Source organism: Eubalaena glacialis, chromosome 14, assembly GCF_028564815.1.
Source record: "Eubalaena glacialis isolate mEubGla1 chromosome 14, mEubGla1.1.hap2.+ XY, whole genome shotgun sequence".
NCBI lineage: Eukaryota > Metazoa > Chordata > Mammalia > Artiodactyla > Balaenidae > Eubalaena > Eubalaena glacialis.
In genome coordinates this window covers 10,430,428-10,451,596 of record NC_083729.1, presented here as the reverse complement: position 1 = coordinate 10,451,596, position 21,169 = coordinate 10,430,428, and the positions used below count along the sequence as shown (strand labels likewise).

At 37.4% G+C, this 21,169-nt stretch overlaps 1 protein-coding gene and 1 long non-coding RNA gene across 2 annotated transcripts in view; both read right to left on the bottom strand.

Moving 5' to 3' along the window:
- LOC133105407 (uncharacterized) overlaps nucleotides 1-21,169 on the bottom strand; it is a 228,813-nt gene that overhangs the window by 181,108 nt on the left and 26,536 nt on the right. The window lies entirely within an intron of this gene.
- Nucleotides 3,613-6,408, bottom strand: LOC133074687 (alpha-endosulfine-like). Its single transcript, XM_061168647.1, has 2 exons — nucleotides 6,059-6,408; nucleotides 3,613-3,718 (listed from the first exon to the last, which is right to left on the bottom strand). The coding sequence occupies exons 1-2, from the start codon at nucleotides 6,406-6,408 to the stop codon at nucleotides 3,613-3,615; spliced, it is 456 nt and encodes a 151-aa protein (XP_061024630.1).

Below are 21,169 nucleotides of genomic sequence, written 5' to 3'. Positions count from 1 at the left end.
TATACCCATCAAATGATGGCAATTTCCCATTTCTCTCTCTGCCCTGACCGTGGCTACCACCCTTCTATTTTCTGCTTCTGTAATTCTGACTATTTTAGATACCTCAAGAAAATGTGGCATATCTATATCTATAGATAGATAAAGATAGATAGATATAATGGAATATTACTCAGCCATAAAGAAGAAGGAAATCCTGCCATATGCAACAACATAGATGAACCTTGGGAACCTTATGCTAAGTGAAATAAGCCAATCACAGAAGGACAAATACTGCATGATTTCACTTACACAATGTGTCCTTTCTGAGTTTCAACTTTCTCTTCTATAAAATGCAATAGTAATTCCTTTTCACTACAAGCTATTGCTATGATGAAACAAGTAAATATTAAGAAGTGAAAGAGTAACATTTTTTTACTTGAATCTGGACCTCAAGGGGCCAATTATACCCACCCCCACTAACACAGGTATGTAGACTGAAGAACTCCATAGTCTCATTATAAGAACTTAGGCAACTGTTAAAGCACTATCAAAATATTAAAAGAACAAGAAGACTGTGCTAGTTAAATATTTACTTAACTTTGAACAGCTGGTTCAATGAGGTTGGCAGGGTTCTGAAGAAGCAGATCCTGAGATGAGGGTTTAGGTGAAAGTGGTTTTTAAGAAACTATTCCCTGGGGAAACAAGTAAGGAGGTGAGAGAAGAACAGGGAGGGGAGACATCAAGCAAGGTTGAGATTTCAGGTATAGTCCCAGCAATAGCATAGGAAGCCCTGGAAGATATTACACCTTCAGAATGTATTCACCCTGAAGGCAAGGCAGCTGGGCTTTCATACTACTAGATCAGCCTGTCACTGGATAGGCTAGAGGAGGCCTAGTGGGGAACATATAAACTCCTGGCAGTTTTGTGAGTAAGGATGAAGCAAGAGGCACCATGAGCCAAAGGTGGTCCTCTATAGAAAATTGCAGGCCCCTGCCAGTAGAAGCAAAGCATGCAGGAGGTGAGGGAATTGGTATCCAGACGGGTAAAATGCATATGAGGGGATTTGAGCAGGGCACCAACAGTATCTCCTTAGTTTACAAATGCCAAGACTGAGGCTAAGAGATACCAAGCAGCTTGTCCAAGCTCACACCACATATTAATGGCAGACTTGATTGTCCAACCCAAGACTCCCATCTCAGTGTTCCTTCCACATCACCAGGATGCTGGTGAGTCTGTTATACTAAGTCCTGATATCATTATACACATCCTGCATCCTGAACTGGTTTTTTATTCATGCCTGAGAAAACGTCCTACCCTGGTACAAATTGATATGTACCCACCACAGCAACAGCACATTTTTTGTGAGGCTATTAATAATTTAAGAAGCAGTTGCTGCTAGAAGATCTCCTGCTAACACTGCAGTGAGTAGAAATGCTGTCCTTATTCTTAAACAATAAAAGGAAGGGAGAATGAGACACGCTTCCTTGAATGTAAGAATTTTAGAGAAATCGGCATTTTTAAAATGCTTGCAAGAGTCCATATTTATTGTGCATTTCCTCAGCATCCATAAATACAGACCAAAATAATTACACTGAAAGGAAGAAAGGAAATCCCAACATGATGAATATGAACAAATAGCATAATAATCTTGCTGCTTGGAGAACAATTTTGCTGCCTCATATTGAAAAAAAAAAAAAAATTCAATGTACCCATCTGGCTCAGAAATAAAAAGTATGGAGTTTGTCATTTATGATACCACCAAAAAATAAGTAACTTACACTGGTCTAAAATGGGGGAAAGTACATTTTCAAAGGCTTTGGACACTTTTTTAAGTGTCCATGAGAACCCACACAGGAGCTACCGTTATAACATGGCCGTGGAGAAGTTGCCTTCAGAAGGATGGCTGACCCACTCACTGCCTTCTCCTGATGTGCCCAGCAAATGTTTGGGTTCTTCTCCATTCAGGCAAAATGATAATTACTTAATTATCAGTGACAAATAATCATCACTCTGTATCCTGGAGTCCATCCCCAAATATAATTATAAGACTCTCAATCAAAAGAAAGTCAGTTGAGAAACATGGGCCAATTTCCAAGAGAGGGTGACATGATCACTCTGCCCTTCCTTTACTTCCTTTTCCTTTGTCCTTGGCTAATCAGAAACAGAGGAAACTGACAAATGGCTCTCCACAAAGCTTCAAAAGATTCATAAAACAAAGAGGAGTTAGATATACCTTCTTTCACCCCAGAAAACACCAGAATCAATAGATGGAGAGAAAAGAGAAAAGAGAGAGGCTGTTTTAAGCTCCGTACTACTACACTCAACAATGAAGAACCGTTCAATTACAAAATGGAAGTCCTATTCCCAAGACAGCTAAATGTATTCTGCACGACGGTGCCTTATATTGCCTTATATAACATTGCTCAACAATTCTGTAAGTTTTATATTATGTCCTCTTTACATAACAGTAGAAAATAAATAGCTTGTAAAAATTACAACCAAGATTCTTGGGCATTAAACTTCTAAATCCTGTCCTGAAGCCCCATCTCCCCACCCCCAAAACATACACACACCCAGGTTTTGAGACTATGCCCCCTGCTGTGGGATTACCGTCCTAATGAGAAGACTGCTAGAAAGAAGTAATAAGGAAAGTGGGATTATGCAAGGTGAACTAAGTGTCTCCACGGCAAATTTCAGGTGAAAAATAAGGGGATTTTTGTCCATACCTGAGCAGGGACTTACTCTTTGGAGGAAACAACCGGTTAGGAGGATGTGGGCATGAAGCAGGAAGTGACTAGGCAAACATCCTAATAGACTGTCCCCTCAGAGGTTCTTTTTTTTTTTTTATGAACAATTAACATTGAGTTCTCAGCTTCCTCCGCAGAGGAGTTGTCTGCATCTTTCATATTTAGACAGACAGGTTCCTTTATCTGACACCAGGTCCCCAGCCACATCCAAGCAAACAAGGCACACTTCTACAGAGCTGAATCAGAGCCTCTCATCTTTAGGCCACCTTACGTCCTCCTCCTCACACCCACCCCACACCAGCCACGTGGTTAAGAAGGAGGATAGTCAAGAATGTTTTTATCAACTCCAAGCCCTAATTCATACTCCCCCAAATCTCCCACTCCACCCTCTCACTCTCCCATCCCCACCCCCACCCCCAGGATTTCACTGAGACGTCTCCCAACAAGGGCAGGGGCTTCTGCCTCTCCAGCCCACACCCAAGCCACCTCCGGACCCCTGGCTGCAAAAGCAGTGATGGCCAGGAGCCAGCACAGGACCCAGGGGGGCAGCGTCTCAGGATCTGGCGGCGCCCCGGGCAGCATCATTCAAGTTGGCCGCTGCGGACCAACACAGAGGAAAAAGAAAACACTGTCAAGTAGTAAGGGAAAGAACCCTAAGTTCCACCCCAGTCTCTACCCCATCACTCTTCCACACTTAACAATCATTAGGGCTCCCTGGCCCATGTCTTAATCTTATCCAGCGAGTTGTTTAAGAAAAAAAAAAGAGAGAGAATTTCAGTCTTTTCCTATCTTCAAAACAAAATGTTCTCTGTCTTTTTGGAGATACCCAGGAACACAAAAACAGAAAAAAAAATTATTTAGACCAGATCAAAATAACTGGAGGTTTTCACGGGTGTAAGCTGCCTGGCTCAGGCAGGCTTGGTTTCAGAGGCATGGCCAGAGCCACCGGCGGCAGCGGAGACGGACGGGGGCGCACAGCGATGAGGGGGTAACTGCACGGAGGTCAGGGCCGGGCAACACACATGTTGTTTTGAGTGGACTTCATAATCTAGGTTTAATCAAAGCACTTTGGATTTGGATTTTGAAATGACCCTTCTTTGCCATGGAAACTATGTACTTCACGCTGTGGAAACAGGTGGCATAGAGAGAGTGTAGCTTGCTTCTTTGTTTTCTCAGCCTTGAAGATGACCAGGTGGAGAAAGAGACCAACAGTTTTTCTGATTTCCCTATTTCTTCTATTCCTTCCTAAAAACCGGACTCGCTGTGGCCTCGGTCTTGAGGAGTCATAGTGACTGATAGAGAAGGCAGCTCAGACAGAAAAGAAAAGAGTACAAAATTCGAGAAGATCGGAGATGAAAACGTACAAAATTATATACATTTACATATATAATAACATGACATATCTGTGTACAACGTGTCTGGGACAGTTGAGGAAACTATACAAGGATGTTCAGCATTTTCCCCTTCCCACATGGATTTTCGACTAAGGAAGACAGCATGAGGAAATGGAGCAAGAAACACAAAAATTATATACAATTACAGGTGACAGCCAAGGAGTTTGGGGGCCAGGGAATCACGGGATCCTGCTTTCCCCATTCCCTCCTCACCAACTTTTTCCTATCCAATCGGAATGATGGCCTGAAAAGTGAATAGCTGGTCAGGAAAGAAGTAGAGACACCCCCAACCCCCTACACGTGCATCAGCAAGTTCATCAGTTGTTCTCATGGGCCAGATGTGTGGCATATCAGAACTGGTGAGCTGAGAGGGCAAGAGAGGATTATAGAATCTTCCTCTCTTGAATGGCTAGCTAGTTCTCACCCTGCCCTCTCTGTCTTAACTAGCAGGCTGCATTCAGTAACATTCAGGCCAAGCTACTGATAACTAGATTGATGATGCTGGCCGCCTGCAGCCCCTTTCCTCACCTGCTTCACGATCAGCATTGCTACTTCTCGGAGCACAGGAGTTGGGTTACTGAGCTCTAGGAAGGCAGAGATTTCTCAGTGTTCCTTCTCTTTCTCCCTGACCACCTTCCCCAGCTTCCTCCAAGGTGATTCATCTCCTGAGAACCTCCTGCTCCAGCCCTGCTGTAGCACTAAGCCCTGGAGGCCCACTCAGTTCACCCCTTTTCTTCTTGTCTCCCTAACAATACACCTGGCAGCTGATAACATCTGAAATGTGGGACTCCACATGTGCATGACTGAGCCTGTTTCTCCAGGCCCATAGCTTGGCTGTCAGTGCAGCTTTTTAGCAGCAAGGGCCCAGATTGTAGGAAAGCAGGTGAGGGCAGAGGCAAGAGCTTTCATGGCTAGCTTAGAATTTTTTTTCTTGACCCTTATGAGCCCCTCTTGCCTGAATTTATAACCCCCAAACCTCAACTTCTCTCCCCATGTAGTCTTCAAATAGTTCCCCTGTGTAGGCTCACCTATGGGCCTTCCTCACTTTTGGCTTTACAATGAACAGCACAGTTTTTTTTCAGGATTTTAGAATCAGAATCAATCTCATCTATATTCAACTCTGTTTCACAGGTGAGGAAATAGAAATCCGGAGAGGTTAAATGACTTGACCAAGGTTACACGTCAGTTCTGCCTAGACTGAGTGGAACTAGAACCCAGATATCTTGACTCCTAACCCAGTGTTCTTTCCACTATCCCATGATACTTTCAAAAAGCAACATGCTGGAAGAGAGAGAGAAGGTGCCCATTTTATGTGAATTATATCCTCCAATCTTTACATTATTTAAGAGCCAAGGCAAACTGTAAAAGACACTGACTGAGTAAAGGAGGTTAAGTGGGCACTATAGTTTTAGGCAAGCCAATCAGTTTTTCTTTTTGAGGCTTCTCTAAACCGGTCATAATGGAAACATGAAGCAGTAGCGGCCCAAGGGACAAAACACTTAAAGCACAGAAAACAGATCCCATTCAATCTACCTTTCCCAACCATGTCAGGTTAGCCTTGGGATGTTAAACCTGTCATATTATTCCCAAGGCCTAGCCTAACCAATTTGGGGATACTCTCTTCCAACAGGAGAAATCACATCTCCCCAGTTTCTTGTACAAAAGAAAAAGAGAGTTTGCAGCATTATCCAATCCTAGTGTCCCATTTCTGAGCCCCTACCTGGGCTACACGAGGGTGTGAAAATCTCAATTTATCCAAAGAAATGAACTCAGAGCCTCTCTTCAGCCCACATTACCTTCTCAGCAGCCCCCAGGAGAATCACAGTCACTTCTGGCTAGCAAGCTGAGGAGATATAACTAGGTGCCCATTCCATCCCTGCCTATGATATATAAAAGTCTGGTGGGTGAGGAAGGGGAGCAGAACGGGGCCCCAGTTACCTCGCAAGCTTGCTGGTGACAAGCGAGGACTTTCGCTGGGGCAGATCCTGTGGGGTGGGGATGTGATCACCAGTCACCAGGTTCTTGTCTGGTCCGGTACTTGGTAGCTGCTTATTCTTCATCTTGGCTTTGGGCATGTTGTAGTCTCCTGAGTCAAAGTACTTTTGCCCTTTCTGGAGTCTCTTCATGAGGAAGTCGGAGCCTCCAAGCTTTTGTCCTAGGCTTGGATATCTGGCCTTTAGCTTTGCCTCCTCGGCTCTCTCAGGGAGCGTACCTTCTTTCTCCTGTGTGTCCTGCTTCTCCTTACCGGTCTCCTCCACAGGGCTCTCCTCCTCTTGTTTCTGGGACATGGTGGGATCGGGACTGTGGAGTGAGGGGACCCAAGAAGTCAACCGGAGAAGGGAAGGGGGAGGGGAAACGGGACAACCTGCACTGCTTCTTCGGCTCCTGTCACAAGGGTTGCTCAGTCCCTTCAGAGGTTCTTTGTTTATACGTCAGAATGTTTAAAACTGATCAAGAAATAAACTGATCAAGTGCTTTAACTGTCTTATATCACAGCTCTGAAACAAACGAGGCCAGTGACACAAACAGGAGAGCAAGTTTCCCCGATTTTTCCTGTCCATGCAATCATATTGCTTTCCTGAGTGACATTTCCTTCCTTGTTTGATCTCAAATCAGGAGTTAGTCAGAAAGACTAATCCAAGCTACATTTCTGTAACCTAACACATACAGGTTAATAATAAAATAACTGAGGGATTTGAGCAGTAAGACAAGCACATGGTAGTATTGAATTTACTTCAAACAGTCAATCCTTCCTCAAATTTGTGTCCTTTCATACAAATTCCAGTGGACTTTTAGTTATTGCCTAAATTCAGCCTCAAAATAAGTCAGTGGAGTAGTCAAGATTAGTATTATTCCCACTTCATGAAAGGAAAAAATGGAGATTAAAAATCTAAAGGGGGAAACTCTTGACCTTCAGAGTTGACCAAAGGTGGAAATGGTGAACATCTTGTCGCTGGAGGAATGGAAATGATGGTCCAAGTGAAGAGTGAAGACTCTTCCCAGTGGTCAGACTGGTGATTATTTGGTCTAATGTTTTAGTAGCAGGTTGACAATTAGTTTGAGTGTCATATGTATGATGTCCTAATTCATCACCCCATGAGTCTGCCTCTCTCTCCTAAATTACTTTATGGGTTATCATAATTATGGAAAAAAAAAAAGTTCCCTAACAATACTGCATTTAATTAACAAATTTTACATGGGCAACTTTGAGTGAAAATACCATATATCTTAAATTATTAATCAACTGTTTTAAGAGGATGACATATTTAAGACAAGTGTGTTAACTCAGATTCCCTTCAGGAATTTTCAGGACAGTTAATACTTGTATAGATGAGTTAACTGTAAACATCAGCTTGCTTTTAATATTTATTGATGCTTTAAAACAAATAAAATATATACAATTATTGAAACATAAACAAATGAAAATGACTTTTAATGGAAATTATATTTTTAAAAAAGACCTAATTTTACTGAGATGTGCTTTCTTCATTGGTATTTAATCTTGCTACATTTATTCCTGGGGCTTCCTCCATCTTAAAGAAGTGTAGTACTTTTGAACACATTTTAAACTTCATCTTAAAATCAGATATACTGCAAGTAACCTTAAAACTTTAGGTCAAGGAATTTCCTAAGATGAACTAATTGCTATGATCATTCTCCCATAATAATGATAAATTTTAATTCTTTACTATTCATTGTTTTTATAACCTCACTTTCATTTCTTGTCATATATCAAGGGAAATGAGGGGTGGTTTATAGTAATAAACACCTATATTAAAAAAGAAGAGATACCTCCAATTAATGATCTCAATCTCTACCTTAAGGAATTGAATTAAAAAAGCAAACTAAACACAAAGTATGAAAAGATAGGAAGTAATAAAGATCAAAACAGAAAAAACTAAGATAGGAAAAAGGACAACATAGGGGAAAGATAAATTAAGCCAAGAGATGAATTTTTGAGATCAGTAAAATTGATAAACCTATAATCAGATTAGTCAGAAAAGATAGGGAAGAAACACACAAATTACCAAGATCTGAAACAAGAGAGGTGACATCATTACAGATTCTGCATATATTAAAAAGATAATAATGTAATATTATTAACAAATTAATGCCAATAAATGTGATACCTTAGATGAAATGAAAAAATATCTTGGAAGACACAAACTATGAAAGCTCATTCAAGAAAAAATAGATAAACTGACTAGTTCTATATATATTAAAGAAATTGAATTTGTAGTTTAAAACCTTTCAGTAAAAATAATTCTAGGCTTGGAAGGTCTCCCTGGTGAATTCTACCTAAGAGGAAGAAATAATGCCAATTCTACACAAATTCTGCCAGAAATTGAAGAGAAAGGAATACATCACACTCATTATATGAGACCAGTATTTATCTAATAACAGAAGCAGACAAAGACATTATAACAAAAGAAAAAAAAAACTACAGATCAATATCCTTCATGATTATAGATGTAAAAATTCTTAACAAAGTTTTAACAAACTGAAACACAAATATATTAAAAGCATAATATACCTTGATCAGTGGAGGTTTACCCTAGGAATTCAAGGTTGGTATAACACAAAAAAATCAATGTATTCACCATATTAACAACCTCTCCAAAAGAGAAAGAGAGAGCAGAGAAAAACCATATGATCTTCTCAATAAATGAAGAAAAACATTTACCAAAAATCTAATATTTTTCTGATAAAGACTCTCAGAAAACTAGGAATGGAAACAAATTTTCTCAAAGTGACATAGGGCATCTATGGCAAATCTACAGCTAAACTCATACTTAATGGAGAATGACTGAACGCTTTGCCTGTAAGGGCAGTAACAAGGCAAAGACGTCTTCTCTCACCATTTCCATTTAACATTGCACTGGAAGTTCTAAATCAGCGAAATAAGGAAAAAAAAGATAATAATAAATGAAAACATCCAGACTGAAAATAAATAAATAAAATTGCCTTTACTCACAATCTTTTTTTTTTTTTTTAAATAAAACATACAGCTATCATAGAATACAGTCATCCCACTGTTAGGCATTTACCCAAGAAAAATGAAAGCATATGACTACACAAAGACCTATACACAAATGTTCATGGCAGTTTTTATTTGCAATAAACAAAAACTGAGAAAGACTCAAATATCCACCAACAGACGAATGGTTAAACAAATTATGGGTGTATTCATACAATGGAATACTACTCAGCAATAAACATGAATGAACTATTTATGCACACAAAACATGGATGAATCTGAAAATAATTATGCTGAGTGAAAGAAGCTAGACAAAAAAAAGTACATACAATATGATTCCATTTCTGTAAAACTCTAGAAATGCAAACTAGTCTATAGTGCCAGAAAGCAGATCAGTTGTACCTGGTTGAAAGAACCAGGGAATGAGTGGTGAGAGGGAGGATTTCAAAAGGGATTTACATATATGTTCACTATGTTGGTTGCAGTGATGGTTTCATTAGGTTTATACATTTGTCAAAACTGATCAAATTGTGTATGAGTTATTTATTGTGTGTCAATTATGCTTCAATAAAGCTATTTATGTTCATTTTTGAAATTAAAAAAGAGAAATCTAAAGAAAGGGAAAGATGAACTTCAGGGGTAAATAGAGGAATGCAACAGAGCTTCCCTTGACAATACTTGATTACCCCTCCATAAAGGTTCTTTTTAGGTAACTGAATATATTTTTTTAATATTTTAAGGAAAGTGATGTATTAGCCTGCAAAGTGATACATCATCTTGTTTTAATATTACAAACATATTCCTGTGACTGAGCTCTAACTTCCATTAGATTATCTAGAAAACAGGACTTGAAAGAGTTCATTTTCAACAGAAATAAACATTTAATTTTGCAATACACTGAAAGCAAAGTCAAGTTTTTAAAAGGCTTTGAACGGATTAAAACTCACTGATTGGGCTGTATATCTTTATTAGGAAATCTTTGGCAATGCTCTAGCTTGGAAAGCTCTTTTACCCTTTGGCATGAAAATATGATTTCTTAATTTTAGACCTGACCTGAAATGCCAAGACTACTGTCCAAGTGAAACTGTTTACTGGACTAAGTTCTCAAATGAGAGTGGCAATGACCCAAATGTCCCTTTATTTAACTTAAAGATTCAGGAATCCACTGTGCTATCTAAACCAGTTCTAGCCTTTTTATATGCATTAAACTTATTCTTTCTCTTGTCTCTTGACCACTTAGTCCCAGAACTCTGAAATAGGAAGAAATCATAGGAATCAACCTGCCCAAGTCTTTCATTTTAGAGATAAGATAAATATTCAGAGAGAGAAAGTAATTGTTTCCAGGTCACAGGGTGAGTTGGGGACAGATTAAAATCTGGATTTAGATCTCCTGATTCGCAGACTAAGCTTTTCTCACACCACTGGATCTCGTCCCATCCCCAACCCCTGCCATAAACACACACACACACACACACACACACACACACAAACACACACACTGTACATTCATGATTTGTCTACTTTTCTGTATGGGTTTTATATTTGGTAATAAAAAGCATAAAATAAAGAATAATGTTCATTATTAAATTAATTGCTATTGACAAATATTCCCACGTGTTTGCCTTTGCACTTACTAATAAATTAACATTTCATTTACAAAATAGAATAATAATGCTTAATGAGTATTTACCACTTGCCATGTGCTATGTTAGATACTTTTTAATGAATTTTCTCAGTGATTCCTAACAATAATTTTATCGTGTGGATATTGTTATTTCCCCCACGTCACAATGAAAATTTTACACAAATAGGTGATCCAGCTAGATCGCAAACCCAGATTTGTCTAATGTTAGAGCCTGTGTGTTAAAACAATAAACTAAAGCACCTCCTGGATTGGTGAAGAAATTTTTTCTGTATATATGGAGAATGAAAATTTATATATAATTGTATATATGAAATTATATATAAATCATATATATAATTATAGATATATTTTTGAAAGATAATTGGAGCTTTACACCCCACATTTAAGCAATTTCTGAGAGTATACATTCTTCAGTGGGTATAAACATATCTACATCCTTAAACAATAAAAATAAAACATTCTTTTACTGTTGATTGACCATGGCCCAGCATTAGCTTAATAAATACTTAGCAGCTACACAGACTATATAGTCCGGCCACCTAACTGGATGCCTTTTTTTTGAATCCTTTGGTGAAAAGATGATCACTGCCTCAGCAAATCAGTGGCTTAATATATTTTCAGGTGGCTCTAATATTTATATGTTTTATTATGAACAATATTGTGGTGGCAACATTACAAAGGGCTCTAGGGACAAAGCACTTGGCTAAAATGATGACTCTTCTACTTAAGTAGGTAGTCCTTGAGCAAATTATTTATATCTCTGAGATTTGGTTTTCTCAAGTGGAAAATGGGAATAATAGCAGTAACTCCCTCCTAGGGTTGATTCAAGGACTGAGTGAGTTAAAAGATGTAAAAAATTTAGAACTGTGCCTGGTACATAGGTAAGTGTTACTGACACAGTTGCTTGTATTATTATTAAGTAATAGCATGTATTGAAATTTACCTGTGTATCAGATACTGTTTTACGTGCTTTACAATTTTTGTTTCAATCTTCACAATAACTCCACAATGAATGTATTCTTATTTTCCCTTTCAGATGAAGAAATCAAGACACAGGTTAAAAATTGGTCCAAGTTTGCAGTTGATGAAGTTGGGACATCAACCCCAGGCAGTATGACTTTTGAGCCCATCCTTGACCCTTGTAACCACTATGTTAGATCACTATTGCTATGGAGCTGATTTTGTTTGTGCTATATGGGCCTAACTAGCTTTAGCTAACCAAGTTCTGTATGTAAATTTTATGATGACATCCTTAAAAACAGTTGAGGTGAAACAGTTGAGGCCATGTTGTTTCTCAGTGAATGGAAAGAACATGGCCTCATATTTCAATGCTGTGTTGGTTATATGTTTTTTAATTTTTTTTTAAATTAATTAATTAATTTATTTTTGGCTGTGTTGGGTCTTTGTTGCTGCACATGGGCTTTTTCTAGTTGCGGTGAGTGGGGGCTACTCTTCGTTGTGGTGCGCGGGCTTCTCATTGCAGTGGCTTCTATTGTGGAGCACAGGCTCCAGGCACGCGGGCTTCAGTAGTTGTGGCACGAGGGCTCAGCAGTTGTGGCTCGCGGGCTCTAGAGCGCAGGCTCAGTAGTTGTGGCTCTCAGGCTTAGTTGTTCCGTGGCATGTGGGATCTTCCCGGACCAGGGCTCGAACCCATGTCCCCTGGATTGGCAAGCAGATTCTTAATCACTGCGTCACCAGGGAAGTCCTGGTTATATCTGTTTTGCTTTTGTTTTTGTTTTAGTTTTCTATGTCACTCTTTAATTATAGACTTTAATTATTTCATTCTATTCCCTCTTCTAATACCTGGAAACATTCTTCTGTAACTGTTTTTTGATGTCTGAGTGTTCTACTTTTTACTGTTACTAGTATTTTTATATATGTGAAGTTTCTCTAACTTGATACTGAGATCTTTGAAGATAGGACCATGTGTTCTACATTTTTGTAGCTGCAGAGTATACTGCAGGGCTTCACCTACATCAACTAATCAATAAATACTCAGTGAAAATGACACAGTTATCACTGACACATTTTGTGCTGTAAATGTGATATGGTTTAGGAAATCTAGAAACCAAGGTTACTAGAATTTGTGCCAACAAAGAATCAATAATTTCTGAATGAGGGTTGCTTTTATATATTAAAGTTATATGGGCTTTCAGAGTATTATTTTCTTATTTATAAATTCACACTTTTGTCATAGAATTTTCAGATTGCTCCAAATCAAATTTTCAAAAAATAGAACCTCTACTGTACAAACAACTCACATTATGACTCATTTCTGGAGAGACAATGCTATTGTATGAAAAGATCACTGAAATAATGATACAAGGTTAACATAACATGAACAAAGGAAAACAAACCAAAAATATCTCACTAAAATTTGTCCTTGCTATAAACATGACATATACACATACACATGAACAAAAGCAAAGAGGGGGCATGTATAACATTAGTCATTAATTGTTTTTGGTGTGACAATAAAATGGGTAATATTTTCTTACTATTATTTACCTCCTATTAATACAGTTACTGCTATATGGTAACATTTTTGAAAACAGAAGTGTGCATTAGGTATCAAAAGACCATGGTAAAATAATAAACATTGTACAATTCCTTATTGTTTCTGATTTCTTGTTCCCCAAATGAAAAGGAGAGCATAATTAGAACCTAGAAAAGGATATTATATACCATAGGACTGTTGCTGGTATCAAATGAGAAAATTTAGATGAAAACATTTAATAAATGATATATAGGTCTACAAATTAAAGACTACATTTAGCCCAATTCTGATTAATATGACTACATTATGATCAATATATGTATTTGCCAGTAGCAATCATAAATAAAAGAGTTATTTCCTCACGATTATAACAATAGACACAGAAAACGCATTTGACAAAATTCAACACCAATTCATGATAAAAACTCACATCAAAGTTGGTATAGAGTGAATATATCTCAACATAATAAGAGCCATTTATGACAAAGCCACAGCTAACATCATATTAAGTGATGAAAAGCTGAAAGCATTTCCTTTAAAATCAGGAACAAAACAAAAATGCCCACTCTTGCCAATTCTATGTAACATAGTATTGGAAGTCCTAGCCACAGCAATCAGACAAGAAGAAGTAATAAAAGGCATCCAAATTGGAAGAGAAGAAGTAAAACTGTCACTATTTGCAGGTTATATGACACTATATATAGAAAACCCTAAGGTCGCCATGAAAAAAACTATTAGAATTAATAAACGAATTCATAAACTTGCAGGATACAAGATTAATATACAGAAATCTGTTGCTTTTCTGTACACTAAAAATGAACTTTCAGAAAGAGAAAGCAAGAAAACAATCCCTTTTAAACTGCATCAAAAAGAATAAAATGTCTAGGAATAAACTTAACAAGGAGGTGAAAGAACTATACTCTGAGAACTATAAAACACTGATGAAGGAAATTGAAGACGATACAAAGAAATGGAAAGATATTCCCTGTTCTTGGATTGGAAGAATTAATATTGTTAAAATGCCCATACTACCCAAAGCAATCTACCTATTTAATGCAATCCCTATCAAAATAACCATGACATTTTTCACAGAACTAGAACAAATAATTCCAAAAATTATATGGAACCACGAAAGACCCCAAATTGCCAAAGCAATATTGAGAAAAAAGAACAAAGCTTGAGATATCATACTCCTTGACTTCAGACTATACTAAAAAGGTACTGTCACCAAAGCAGCATAGTACTGACAAAAACCAACACATAGATTAATGGTATAGAATAGAGAGTCCGGAAATAAACCTGTACACTTAAGGTCAATTAACCTATGACAAAGGAAGTAAGAATACACAATGGAGAAAGACTGTCTTTTCAATAAATGGTGCTGGGAAAACTGGACAGCTACATGTAAACGAATGAAATTAGAACATTCTCTAACACCATACACAAAAATAAGCTCAAAATGGATTAAAGACTTAAATGTAAGACCAGAAACAATAAAAACTTTTAGAAGAGAACACAGGCAGAACACTGTGACATAAATTGTGGCAATATATACTTTTTGATCTATTTCCTAAGGCAAAATAAATAAAAGCAAAAATAAACAAATAGAACATAATTAAATTTAAAGGTTTTTGCACAGCAAAGGAAACTATTGACAAAAAAAAAAGACAACCTACTGAATGGGAGAAAATGTTTGCAAATGATATGACCAATAAAGGATTAATATCTGAAATATATAAACAGCTCATACAACTCAATATCAAAAAAACGAATAACTCAATTAAAAAATGGGCAGAAGATCTGAATGGACAAAGATATACAGATGACTGACAGGGACATGAAAAGATGCTCAACACCACTAATCATCAGAGAAATGCAAATCAAAACTATACTGAGATATCACCTCAAACCTGTCAGAACGGCTGTCATCAAAGACCACAAATAACAAATGTTGGCAAGGATGTGGAGAAAAGGAAGCCCTCGTACATTGTTGGTGGAAATGTAAATTGGTGCAGTCACTGTGGAAAACATCATGGAAGTTCCTCAAAAAACTAAAAATAGAGCTACCATATGATCCAGAAATTCCACTCCTGGGTATATATCTGAAGAATATGAAAAAACTAATTCAAAAAGATACATGCACCCCAGTGTTCACAGCAGTGCTATTTAAAATAGTCAAGATATAAAAGCAACCTAAGTGTCTATCAACAGATGAACAGATAAAGAAGAAACGATATTTATAGATACACACACACACACACACACACACACAAACACACATGCAATGGAATATTACTCAGCCTTAAAAAAGAATGAAATTCTGCCATTTGCAACAATGTGGATGGACCTAGAGAGTATTATGCTCAGTGAAATAAGTCAGACAGAGAAAGACAAACACTCTATGTTATCACTTATATGTGAAATCTAAAAAAAAATAAAACAAATAAATGTATACAACAAAACAGAAACAGAATCACAAGTATATAGAACAAACTAGTGCTTACCAGTGGGGAGAGGGAAGGTGGGAGGGGCAAGATAGGGGTACGGGATTAAGAAATACAAACTACTATGTATAAAATTGATAAGCAATATGAATATATTTTACAGCACAGGGAAATATAGCCATTATTTTGTAATAACTTTAAATGGAGTATAATCTTTAAAAATATTGAATCACTATGTCACACATGTGAAACTAATATAATATTGTAAATCAACTATACTTTAAAAATTATGTATTTCCTCTACAACTGTTTACTGGTATTCTATATCTGATTGAGAGAGAAAGTGATGAAGCCTGTGAACAACATGACAGCCTCATGTACAGTAAGGCATTGCTACACATTTTTTTCAAGTGTTTACAATATTTCAAGAGGCATATCTAAAAACAAGATGGTACATGATTAAGATAAAATGTTATAAATAGGTACATCTCATCCGTCAACAAGTCTAATATGACTTGAGTCCAATAACACTCTAAGGGAAATCATTAACATAATGAAAAGATATAAAAAAGAACCAAATGAAACTTTAAAAAATAAAAATACAACATCCAAAATTATAAAAGATAACAGGATAGGATTCACAGGAGATTGAATATTTCAGAAGAAATGATCAGTAAACTTGAAGACTTGACAATAATAATTACTGAAAATGAAGTACTGAGAAAAAAAGAGACCACAAAAAATAAATATAGCTTCAATAAGCCATAGGAAAATTTCAAGTAGTCTGAAATGTCTGAGTCCCAGAAAGGGGGATGAAGCAGAAAAAAATATATGAAGAAACAATGGTTGAAATTTATTAATATTTGATAAAAACTATAAAACCATAGATCCAAGAATTTTAATGAACTCCACAGAGGAAACATAAGGTCACACCAAAGCATATCATAATGAAATTGTTGAAAATCAGCAATAAAAAAAATCTTAAAAGCAACTTTGTTTCTGTACAGAGAAAGATAAGAATGACCACAAAAATTATTCAAAAGAAGAAAGTGAAATGCTATCTCTGAATCACTGAAAGAGAAAAAAAATGATCAAATTCTAATTCTATACCTAGCTAAAATAGATTTTAAAAAATGGATGTGGATCAAAGACTTTTCAGACAAACATCATCTGTTCTGAGTGAATGCCAGGACACCCAGGTGAAAACAAGAATCTGCATGAACACCATCCTGGCATTCAAGGCTTCCATAATGGGGAGTGTAGCAATAAAGTGCTATTATCTGAACCAGCTTTTACATATTGAAAAATGACCATCTCATTAACTGGTTAACTCAGAAACCTATTAAGTCATTCAACACACCTGGCTTTCAGTGTGCCAGGTACTGTGCAATATACTAGGGAATAAAGTAAATAAAGCATAGTCCCTGACCTCACAGAGCTTACAGGTTATCATGGAAGATAGAAATATAGGTGGAGGATTATAATATGGTGTCATGGATACAATGATGCAGACTAGCCCAAGGAGTGATGAGAACCAAATGGGAAAACACCCAACTCAAACTAAAAAAGAACAGCAACAACAAAACAAAAACAAAACCACTCAACAGAAAGGACACTTTTATAGGATCCATAGCTCTTAGGTAAGAGGAAAGGGGATTAAGTATTTTCAAGTAGCTAGGATACAACATATGTAAAGCACAGAGACAGGAGGATACTGTAATGTTTGAGCACTACTTCAGCGTAGCTAGAATTCAAGATGCTTAAAGGGACGTGTGAGATTAGAAGTCCAAGAGCTCATTAGGACATAAAATATTAACACTGTAGTACATTCTGCTAAGGAGTTTGAACTCTATTGTGAAGGCAACAACCATTCAATGGCTTTAAGAAGGTGAGAGAATCATTAGGATTGTAATTTCAAAATATTTGATAGTAACATGGAAATTAAATGGAGAATAATACTGAAGAGAAGTAGCAACTGGTATTTTTTACCAATCTAGGAGACAAATGAAAAGTCTTGAAAGAAGACAGTGACGGTGAAGATGAAATAAAGGCAAATTCAGCAAAACTTTCCAGTAGACATAGCTGTCTGTCATCACTGGACTTATGCTGCTGATGATGTAGAATATCAAGGTGGATTTTCATTTTACTCACTTTTGTGAATCCCCAGACCTTTCACTACAGAAGCTCCTAAGCTTTAAAATATGTCATTCGATGCCTCATTCATGTCAAGCCTTAATAAGCAATAAAGAAGGACCAGTACAATTTAGGGAATTCAACTTAGAGTTCTTAGGTACCCAAATTGCAAGCCTAAAATCATCTGACCTTTCCTTCTTCCTGCTGAACTATGTTATGAATAAGCTGTAGATGTAGTATTTCAAAACACTAATTCCTGTCTTCATTCCAGTTGTAAAAATGTCAAATTGAGAAAGGGATGAAGGGGGTGAGTAGCAGAAATCCCTCAATTAGAAAGATGGAAGCAACTGCAGGAGCCAAAAGCTTTGTGCTATTTAACCCCAACAAGGAATAATAGAGCCACCTGTAACTTTTTAAAATAAAAAATCATGTATTAAATACTAAACATAGTCATTCATACTGGGTACTAACTCTAGAAATAGTCATTAAGAAAACCATTTAAATACTGAGAGCCAATATTGAAATAATGTTGCTATTTCTTTGTTTTAAAGGAAATTGGGAATCTGAAGTAAATTTACACTCGTGTGTGTGTGTGTGTGTGTGTGTGTGTGTGTGTATTCCTAGATTCAGTACATCAGCTGAGCAAAACCCAGAATGAAGTTTAGGGCTGGAGATTTCTGGTGAAGAACAGGGAACTGAGGAGTGCAAAACTGAGATTCAAGAGAAGTAATGAATTTCAAGAGCCATTTGTAGTCTGCCCATGCTAAATGCATGATTTCACTTTGAGTAAGGAAACTTCCTTCCTCAAGGAAAATCTTCCTTCCTTTGGGTGACAAGAAAATGTTGCCCAAAGTGCTCTAGACCCAAGTAAATTATAACCAAAACAAGCAGTCAGGACATCAAATATTTGGGTGGAGGCTTCTGTGATTGAGGTCAGGGCAGTTGGGCAAGTTCATGAGTGTTATAGTCAGACAACGGCTAAAATATTTATACATTTCTGTGATGAGGACAAAAAGACTGTCCTTCTGCTTCCAGAGAGAAGGAGAGCTTCTGTACCTATGAAAATGGTACAGATATCAGAGGGGCCACCTTCCCTGTCCTTTTAAAGCTCCAGAGTCCTTCCCCATCCACTCTCACCTATGGCATGTTACTGAGACTTTTCTATGTTGTCTGCCACCTGTGACATTTTCCACTCTTTTAATATTTTCTTTGCCTTAAAAAAATCAGAATCAGATATGAAGCTGTTAAATTCCCTGGGGGTAGCAAGACTCTGCCCAGCTTCCTCTTCCACCCATACTAACTAGATAGACTTTTAGAGTGGGCACTTATACCTGTGTGTTAAATGAATGTATAAATTTGTATGTTAATTAGTTAAATGTTGATTTGGAAGGTGGGGAGTATAAAAAGTAAGAAGGAAGTAAAATAGATACTTATCTCATTCCAAGAAGACCCAAAGGCCAATAGTTAGATGTTACAGAGAGAAATATATTGGCTCATTGTACTTATTTCTAAAACTTAAGTATATCCAGGAACACTATACAGGGCAGTCATCTCTTAGACATTAAATGACCTCAAACAGAGAATGTATGAATCACCAGCATGCTTCCTCAGATGTTAAATGAGGTCAACTTGGAGGCCCAGCAGAGACCCAAGTTCTGTGATCCTTTGACTATTCCTCATGTAGATCATGGGGTCTGGGGTATCTCAAACTCATCTTAAATTACAAAGACAGCATACAGTGCCATTTGCTTATTGTCAACTTTGACTAGTCCCACTGGGGATAAGCCTCTTTTAGAGAATGCTTTCTCCAATTTTTGTATGATAATTTCACTTGAGGAATTCCTTGGATCTCAAGGATCCATTATCTAGGACTAGTTCGTCACTACAGAAGTACAGTCACTCACACTAGAGAGACTTGCCAGTGGGAGAAATGCTTTTGAGTCAATTCACATCCTTTATGAGGTATTCCCATGAGAGACAGAGTGCTCTGGATTTGGGGTCTTTATGACATTATAAACATGATTTTTTGTAGTACCACTAATTTTCCACTATGATTGTACTTTTTCTTTCTACCATTATGGATTGTGTGAGTCGTGAGAAACAACAGTATGTCCTATTCAGTCCTCTCTTCCCAGCGCAGTAACCAAGAAATCCAGTGCTCACTATCTGTTGACTTAATTGTTGAACCTGCTTACTTAGAAGGATGTACCTTCTGAGACATTGTGATAACAGCAGACTTAAAAGCAGCATGTTCTTAGGGAAAAAGGTCTCTTTTGAAGATGATCTAATCTATATCTCCTTTGAGCAAAGAAGTAGAAAAAGGAGAGATGAAGTTAGTTTTGATGGAAAGATTCAGTTTTGACTTCAAGACTGGAAAGTGGTGGTGAGGATTGTAACACTGAGGCAATCTACCTGGGTTCAAATCCTGGCTCTGTTGATGATGACTCTGTTCCTTGGGCAAGCTTCTGAACTTCTCTGTGCATCCACTTCCTCGTTTATAAATGAGATCCTAGTAGTACCTGCCTCATAGGGCTGTTGTGTTGGTTGAAGGAGTAATGCACAAAGCACTTAAAAATAGTGCTTGGCACATAAAGCGGTATATGAGAACAATACTAGCTGTTGCCACTGTTGTTTCATGGTTATAAAGTTACTGCATCCAAAAATGTAAGAGTTTGAAAGGCCTCAAAGGTCATCCAGTCTTGATCTCACATGGTAACAGGTTGTTTCTGTCTTTGGGATCACAGTAAAATTTCAGCTTCCACAAATTTTGCTGTACCTGTCAGGACCCAACTTCAAGTTTAATTGCTGTAGGGGAATGGTTGATCAGAAGCCCTTCCAGAGCCTGTACAGTGAGTACTTCTTCTAGCTTCTACCTCTCTTGGAAGGATCAGGACACCTTGATCCATATGCTTTCTTTGTGGTCATGGCTCTACTGCTGTTGTGGCAGAGAGTTTGATTGGGAAACTAACAACCTTCTATCACATTGTCTTCAAACTTGGAGAAGAGGCAACTCATAGGCACCCTCAGTATAGACGGGGTAATGTGTGTTCTGCTTTTAATTGTAATGATAACAGTTAACAGTGTTACCAATCAGTATTATTAGCTTTCAAATTTATACAAAACTTTGCTATTTTCAAATTGCATCTATGTAATGATTGCGTTTGATACTCAAAGCCTTTCTGCAAATGCATGACATGGACTCTTGGTTTCACATTAGAGGAAATGAAGCTCTGAAAGAGTCAAAATAAAGACTTATTGGCAGAGCCATATCTGCTGGATCCCTGTCCAGTGCTTTTTCACTACAGCATATTTATTTCACAGTCACCCAAGAAAGAAAGGGAACTAATTGTTT